The sequence below is a fragment of the Arachis ipaensis genome, chromosome B04, assembly GCF_000816755.2.
Source record: "Arachis ipaensis cultivar K30076 chromosome B04, Araip1.1, whole genome shotgun sequence".
NCBI lineage: Eukaryota > Viridiplantae > Streptophyta > Magnoliopsida > Fabales > Fabaceae > Arachis > Arachis ipaensis.
The window spans coordinates 8,190,336-8,198,106 of record NC_029788.2 but is presented as its reverse complement, the minus strand read 5'-3'; the positions used below and the strand labels follow the sequence as shown (position 1 = coordinate 8,198,106).

The window sequence follows — 7,771 nt, the reverse complement described above, 5'->3', positions numbered from 1 at the left end:
TATATGATATGAACCTTTCTTAGTTCCTTAAATTTTTAACATCAATTCTTGTTGTATTGGACGTAGATACTCCTTTAGATTAAGAGACATGAGTGTCATGTAATGAGAAATAGATTCTAGGAAATGATGAGTTCCAAGGCAGAAAAAAAAGTTGTCATTTTTCAAAAACATGACACTCATGTTTTCAAAGGAAATAAAAGCATTCAAATCAAGCATTGATTTTCAGGTCTGCATGGGCACAGAATTTTGGGGGATGCCCATGTGGCTGAGTTTCCACAGTTTCATGCTTACCATCATCACCACCATTAATCACAGCTCAAGTTCCTTCTTTTATGCCTTTGAGATGACAGAGAGAAGCCATGCATTTTGATTATGCCATACAAATTTGAAACTTTGCAAATAGCCAACAAAAACAAACATACAATTCCTCATCATCTGTTCCTGAAACATTGAAAAACAGTTCCTCCAACCCCCCACCTAACAGAAACCATTCTTGCAATCAATATTGTCTATATCTAGAAGAAATCAAACTCCAGATAATTATCCGAACCCTTCTGATTCGCTATTGACATGTGATTGACGGCCTTTTCGCCGGCAGACGAGGCTGGGGAAGGTATCTTCTCGAACTCTACAGGCTTGGGGATCTCGGGTGGGGTAGCACAGCGGATCAATGCCCAGTTCACACCTTCGAAAAAGGGATGCTGCTTGATCTCGGTAGCACCTCGTTTATATGCCAATCTGTGCTGAGGTTCTTTTACGAGCAACCCTCTTATGAGATCCCTCGCCGCGAAACTGACAACAGGTGCTTCAGGAAACCGCAGAGGCTGACCTACAACATTAAACAATGTAGCTCGGTTCCCGGATCCCTTAAAAGGAGTTTTACCAAACAAGAGCTCATATAGAAAGATTCCAAAAGTCCACCAATCAACTGCACTTCCGTGACCTTCGCCTTTAATGATCTCAGGTGCCAAGTATTCATGGGTTCCGACAAATGACATAGAGCGAGCATCAGTAGGCTCTGCAATGAGCTCCGGCAAGGGACTCACTTGGTTGCCAATTTCATTTTTGGGTTTCCGGTCCTTCTTTGATTTACTAGAAAAGAGCCGAGGTGAAAAGCATGTAGTAGGAGCAACACAGGATGGCTGGATACAGGAAGTCGGCTCAATACATGCTGGCTGGACACAATAAACAGGATTCTTTCTTAGAGGCTCGGCATCCATGGACGCACTTTTAACAAGAGTTGGGCTAACAGCACAGCGGAGTGAAAGGTCGAAGTCAGAGAGCATAATATGACCATCATCCCTAACCAAGACGTTTTCCGGTTTAAGGTCACGGTAGACGATCCCAAGCATGTGAAGGTACTCCAAAGCCAGTAGGACCTCCGCCACATAAAACCTGCAAGTTCAGAGGAAATTAGCCTTTTCATTACCACTATATATTAAATTAACATCTTCACCAGCTTAAACAAATTACCAAAACAAAAAGGCACAATCACAAGTCATCAGCACTGCACTGACTAAATTATTGTTTCATTATTAATGACAATTAAGATTCGTAATTAGTTTATCTTCCACAAGCCAGCTTCCAAAAATTGGTTTACTCTTGGTGACTGTTACAATTAGTTTGAAGACACTCGAAATAAGTCAAGGTGCTCATCAACCTTGTAAACAAATTGATACTGATGTTATCTGGAATAAGCAACCATCCATATAATTAACATGCATAAATAAGGTCAAACATGCATGCATGCATGCAGACCCACAGGTAAACGAAACCCTAACCCTAATCCCAAACGCACTCTTCATGCATGCATGACAGTTCCAAAGCTATTGTACTAAGCACATTACTAGGAGACAACTTACAATGAATGTATAATTTGGACCTGAATCTGCAAACAACGATAATGTATTCATTTGTTTCAATATTCTATTGTGAGCCATAAATCTTTTTTAAGTCTCAACCAACCGCATGTTTCATGAAGATAGAGAAATCAATGTTTAACAAAAATTTGCAGAACCCGTTAGTTTCTAATGGGAGAGATAAAGCAGTACCAACAGAATCAACTAAAGTATGAAATAACAAACGAAGTATGAACAATAACCAATATGAATAAACCAAAATTGAGTCTTCATGTTAAACATACTTTACTGCCTGCTCAGGAAAATGCTTCCCTGGTTGCTTCTGCCTCAGTGTATGGAGGTCTCCGCCGGGGCAGAATTCCATTACCAAGCATGAGAACTTCTCCGTCTCAAAATGGGTATACAAAGTTGGAAGAAAGGGATGGTCCAGCGATTGCAGGATTTCTCGTTCTGTCTGAGCACGAAGTAGTTTTTTCCGACTCGCTAGGGACCCTTTGTCCATTACCTTCATTGCAAAATAACATTTAGTTCCACTCAACTCAGAGAGATATACACTCCCAATATCCCCACAACCCAACCTCTTCAGCAGTCTAAAGTGACCTAAACCCAACGCCCCATCTCTAGATCGAACAGCTTGGATAGCTTCCCATCTCAAGTCATTGGCCTTATGGGGCTTGTTTACGGTGCTGCTAAAGCTACTACAAGTACTCTCATCACTCACATCACTGCTTGTACTTCCTCTGCAGATACTGCTCTTACCGCTCTCAACAAAGTCGACTCGATCACTGATCTTAGCACTCCCACTTGTCTTTGCGAGACTGCTAGCCCCATCACTAACTTTCGCAGATACAGAACTGCTCTTCACACTTCCATATTCTGATATCTTTTTCTCTTGATCAGCAGAGTTCTCCAGTGAGCCTAAGCTCTCATTAATGCCGTGATCTGCTTCTCTAGATGCTTTGGCAAGAACAGTTGAGGAAGTACCAATAGTGGCAGCAGCAAGTTTATGACTCAAGGAATCAGCAGACACCTTCTGGACCGAAGCTCCCAAGTTCTTGCTTCCCGGAATCTCCCCGGTATCCTTCTTCGTTGTGTTCTGTGTAGACTTCAAAGAACCTTCGGAAGCAGTCGGCTCCAGTTTGCCCGTCTTCGTTGTGTTGTGATGATGTTTTGGGAGAGCTCTAGCACTAGTTTTCGAGTCCATCAGAGATCCTATGGAGTTTCAATTGAGATCAAATTGACAAAACCCTTGGCTGAAAATCCATTTATGTCTTCCCACAAAGAAGCAACCTATCAGAAGCATCAATATCATAAAAAAGATTCAGCTATGTCACCAAGTATGCTGTGAAAAAAAGTAACCAGTTTAACAAACAACATGTACACAGATAAACACAAGTCTATAAATCATGATTGAAATCTGAACAGAAGTAACTCACATAATCAAACAAGGAACAAATAGATCCATTAATCAGTGAAACATTCTACTGAAACACCGATAGGTATGAATCCCAACATATAAACATAGCTAAAACTGTTAAAAGCATAACAGCATAACCTCCTTCTGAGTGAACCCACATGGTCTATTATCCATGAAACCAACAGTGACAGAAGTACCAAAGAACAGAGTTAGCAAATTAAGAAAGCATGAATCCCTAGAAAGAAGAAAACTTGAGCTGTGAAGCTGCATGCATATACATACCATAATCATTTTAGTAAAGCTAAACAGTGATTAGCAACCATCAAGATTAGAATCAATTCCAAAAATCAAATTTAAATAACAACAAAGGGTAGGCAAAGAAAAAAGCAAGGTATTAGTCAAATTAGCCACCCCAATTGAGTGGGGGCAAAAACAGATTTTTGATGGAAAAAAGGGGGGAAATTACCGTAAGGAGGGGTAAGATGAAAGTAAGTTAGATGATAGAGTGAATTGGGAATAAAGAATGGATTTTGATCCGAATCTGAGGCAGATCGGGGGAAAAGAGAGAGACCCAGATGCGAAAAAGTGGAACTTGGGAAGGAGTAAGAGGTTAGGAGAAGGTAGGGGCGGAAAGAAGAAGAAGAAGGAGAATGCAATGGAAGAGAGGGTAAAAAGGGAAAGTAAGAAGAAGAAGAAGAAGAAGAATGAAGAGAGTAACAAAATTCAAAGTGGGATCAGAGACACTCACTCAGCTACGTAGCTTTAGCAGTTGAAGAGGGAGAGAGAGAGAGAGAGAGAAAGGTGCTTGCTTGCTCGCTCCCATGGCTGTGTTGGACTATTAGGCACATTCAAGAGAGAGAGAATCAGGGTCAAAGGTAGTAAAGTCTAGCTTTTTCTTTTCTTTTTTTTTTCCTACAACATAAATTTAAATTCGGATAAATTACTTTTTTATTATTATTTATATATGGTCATTTGGTTAAGTTTTTTTTTTTATATTGAATTGACAACAAAATTTTTTTAAATTATGAACAGTTAGAGTGTTAATCTCAAATATGACGGTATTTAAAAAAATTATAATATTTTACTAAATCACTTTTCTTATTTTCATTGACAAAAAAAATAGCCTAAATATTCTTATATTATAAACAATAGAAACCTTTTCTGGTTCGAGTAATATTTTTTTTTTACCAAAAATAAAAGATTTGAACTCGCAAGCTCTTAATTGAGTATGGAAAGACTATATCATTTGAGATATAATTAATTGGCTTTCAAACAATACTTTATCAACAAATAGAGAGGAGAGAGAGTAAATATGACTTATGTTGTTATTGTAGTAAAAAAAATTACAACAAAATAAAAATATCATTTTTCTCTTGAGAAATATTAAAATACAATTTTTTTCTTTATTTATAGAATATATACTTCTTTGAACAGTAAAAATAAGTTATTATTTAATTTATTTAACAAAAAATACTTTTATATGTTATTGATAATTGTTTTGTTAGTTTAAATTATAATAATATAACATATATTTATTATTCATATATTTTAATAGGTATTCAGCAACTCACTAAACACTAATTCTAAAGACATATTATCATTGTACTATTTAATATCAAATTCGCCTCATCTTTTATTTATTAAAATATGTTAATAAGCCGATGATCCACCTGAAAAATCAACTAAAATAACATTTTATTTCCTTCATTTTTTTTTTCTTGGTTTAATATATTTATGTATGACTTGACAACTTTGCCATTTGAATAATAAAAATTGGCTAAAGTGTTGAGGCTTTATTTATCGACAAGTTTTGAGCCACAAGGTACATAAATTGACAAGAATAATGAAATTAAAAGAAATGAAAAAAAAAATAGTACAAATATTCTAATTGTAGGGCATCTAATAGATTGTAACCATGCATGTTATCCTATATTCTCGCTTCAAATCTAAATATGACGATAATAACTTTTTCCAAAAAAAATAAAATAAAAATAAAATTATTATGGTTTAATTTGTATACATGGTCATATCTGATAAAATCTGTTTTTTTTTTTTACCGAAAATATAGAAACTCGAACTCGCAACCTCTTAATTGAGTATGAGGAGACTATGCCATTTGAGCTATTACTTCTTGGCATATCTGATAAAATCTGTTACTTCCCATATCTATTATTATCTTAATAAAATATTTACGTAAATAATGTTAATATGACAATAATAATTAGATGTTATTCATAATAAAATGGTGTAAGGGTGGATAGAGAATGAATGTTTTGGAGTGATCCAATGAGAAATGAGAAATGGAAGTGTATATATTACTACTCACTCAATCATCCATAATTACATTTTAAGTTTCTTGTTGGTGGACCTCTTCTATCCCCATTAAAGCTTTTTATTATTATGTTTATGTACCAAAAAGAAAACAACCAACTTATGCCTTTTATTTTTTTATTTATCAATCAATTCCCCTTTGTAAAATAGGAAAGATATAATATAATAACAAAAAAAATTAAATATACTAAAAATACTAATATTTTAATACTTTTAGTCATTAATTTTAATTTATATATTTTTTATAATTAAAATCAACGGTTAAAACGATTAAAATACCGATATAGAATCCTAAAATACAATATATAGTGTATAGTATATGGTAGGAAAGTATATGGTCTATTTGAGGTTGTTGTAGTCATGTTTTGTAGTATTATTATCCCTACCAAGCAATTACGTTTGTTATTCTCAATGTCTTCACAATGCTAGCCATGAAGGGCCCAACCCTTTGTTATTGCTAATTGCTATGATGGGACTAGGGATAGCATTTGGATCACTCAAACCCTATTATTTAATTTGTGTGAGCAAGTGAGAAAGAGAGATCTTATAGCTTGCATTAATAAATTAGCATTTCAATTATTTTCTTATTAAATTATATATTGATATCAAAATCTTATTGTTGGGAATTTGATTAATTCAACTAAATTGGACTGAAATTTTAAAATTAGGGTTTTCAATTGATAAAATTTTTCATAAAATATTAATATCATAAAATATATACTAATATCGCATTGTTAATTAATAAATGAAAATTTTATCTTAATTATAACTCATTGACAATGAGCTAATGAGTTATAGTTCAAATGCTATGAAGTACGGATATTTTGCTAAGTTGTTGTGTCTACGTGTCGGACACATTTTGGACACGACACTTACTGACACTCGTCCGACACGCGTATCTATTGTGTCCAACCGTGTCTTAATAAAAAATAAAAAATTATTTTCCAGACACACCTAAATACCATCACGTGTCAGCGTGTCCAGTCTTATTCTTAACATATATTCTTAAAACAAATTTAGATATAGTATATATTATTATTTATTAAAATAAAAAAATATTTTAAATACTTGATATAATTAAAATAAGACATTAAAAATAATTAAAATTTTAATTTATATTTTAATATCAATAAAATATCAAAATATCATTACAATTTATCTAAAAAATATTTTATATTTTATATACATGTTGTGTCCCCGTGTCTTATAAGAATTTTAAATTCGCATGTTTGCGTGTCCTGTGTCGTGTCCGTGCATCATAGTATATAAGTAATGTTATTTAGTATCAAATTTTTATAAGTTAGAACATATTGAAACATTTATGGAGATATAACTTCAATCAATGTTGTACTTTCTTGCAAGAAATTGATGCTTACTTGGATATCTTTTCAACTCTTGTTGAATGAGATCATATGGAAAGGGACAAAGTTGTTCAACCCTACAAATTGCAATATCTTTTGCATTGATCTTTCCACGTTCTTCATCAAGATCATAATATACCTGTAAATACATTCAATGCTTATTAAATACTACAATGAAATGTAAGAGTAACAGATATAATGAACTAAGAACATTCCTTTAAAGTTATTGATATTATGATCTGAAGAGAGAAACAAACCAAAACAAACAATGAAAACTTAGAAAACTACCAATCTTGTTATTGAAATAAAGAAATATAACTTCAATCATGATCATAAAGAACCTTTCCAGAGCAGAGAATAACTCTTCTAACACCCTCTTCCAATTGAGAATGGTTGTTCTTGTCCTTTATAAGGCGCATAAATTTGGTACTCTCTTGATGTTCATCATTTCCTTCAACATCTACAAATTCAGATATCTTTGATTTGCATTCCTTGTGACGTAAAAGGTTCTTAGGGGACATCACAATTAGAGGCTTTCTGAATTCCCTATGTATCTGAAAAGTATATTTCATTGTATTTAGATACATTGATCTAAGAATATACTAGAAAATGACAGTAACAGATAAACAGAAAAGAAGAAATATATATACCTGGCGTCGCAAAACATGGAAGTAATTAGCAGGAGTTGTGATATTAACAACTTGCCAATTACATTCTTGGATTTGTTTGGTAACCTTTGGATCCATCTCAGGTATAACAAAAGGATTTTCATTACTCATCTGCAATATAAAGCATTGAATAAT

The 7,771-nt window shown here is 33.7% G+C and overlaps 2 protein-coding genes across 3 annotated transcripts; both read right to left on the bottom strand.

Moving 5' to 3' along the window:
• On the bottom strand, positions 244–4,183 carry LOC107638745 (serine/threonine-protein kinase D6PKL2). 2 transcript variants are annotated; one of them, XM_016342118.2, is made up of 3 exons: positions 4,025–4,183; positions 2,144–3,149; positions 244–1,395 (listed from the first exon to the last, which is right to left on the bottom strand). In XM_016342118.2, exons 2-3 carry the CDS (start codon positions 3,061–3,063, stop codon positions 516–518), a joined length of 1,800 nt encoding a protein of 599 aa, XP_016197604.1. In that variant the 5' UTR covers positions 3,064–3,149; positions 4,025–4,183; the 3' UTR covers positions 244–515. The 2 variants fall into 2 exon arrangements, with proteins under 2 accessions (XP_016197604.1, XP_016197603.1); XM_016342117.2 differs by having other exon boundaries at positions 3,743–4,139.
• Positions 6,928–7,762, bottom strand: LOC107637559 (2-oxoglutarate dehydrogenase, mitochondrial-like). The gene is made up of 3 exons (XM_016340963.2): positions 7,619–7,762; positions 7,310–7,522; positions 6,928–7,107 (listed from the first exon to the last, which is right to left on the bottom strand). Exons 1-3 carry the CDS (start codon positions 7,745–7,747, stop codon positions 6,943–6,945), a joined length of 507 nt encoding a protein of 168 aa, XP_016196449.2. The 5' UTR covers positions 7,748–7,762; the 3' UTR covers positions 6,928–6,942.

Bases quoted from the DNA above. Each gene is read 5' to 3' on its own strand.
- LOC107638745 (XM_016342118.2), bottom strand. From the start codon at position 3,063: ATGGACTCGAAAACTAGTGCTAGAGCTCTCCCAAAACATCATCACAAC. The intron at 1,396-2,143 runs GTATGTTTAACA...CTGAACTTGCAG, and splicing joins TTTCCTGAGCAGGCAGTAAA to GTTTTATGTGGCGGAGGTCC.
- LOC107637559 (XM_016340963.2), bottom strand. From the start codon at position 7,747: ATGAGTAATGAAAATCCTTTTGTTATACCTGAGATGGATCCAAAGGTT. The intron at 7,523-7,618 runs GTATATATATTT...TATACTTTTCAG, and splicing joins TCCATGTTTTGCGACGCCAG to ATACATAGGGAATTCAGAAA. The intron at 7,108-7,309 runs GTTCTTTATGAT...ATGTATTTACAG, and splicing joins TTATTCTCTGCTCTGGAAAG to GTATATTATGATCTTGATGA.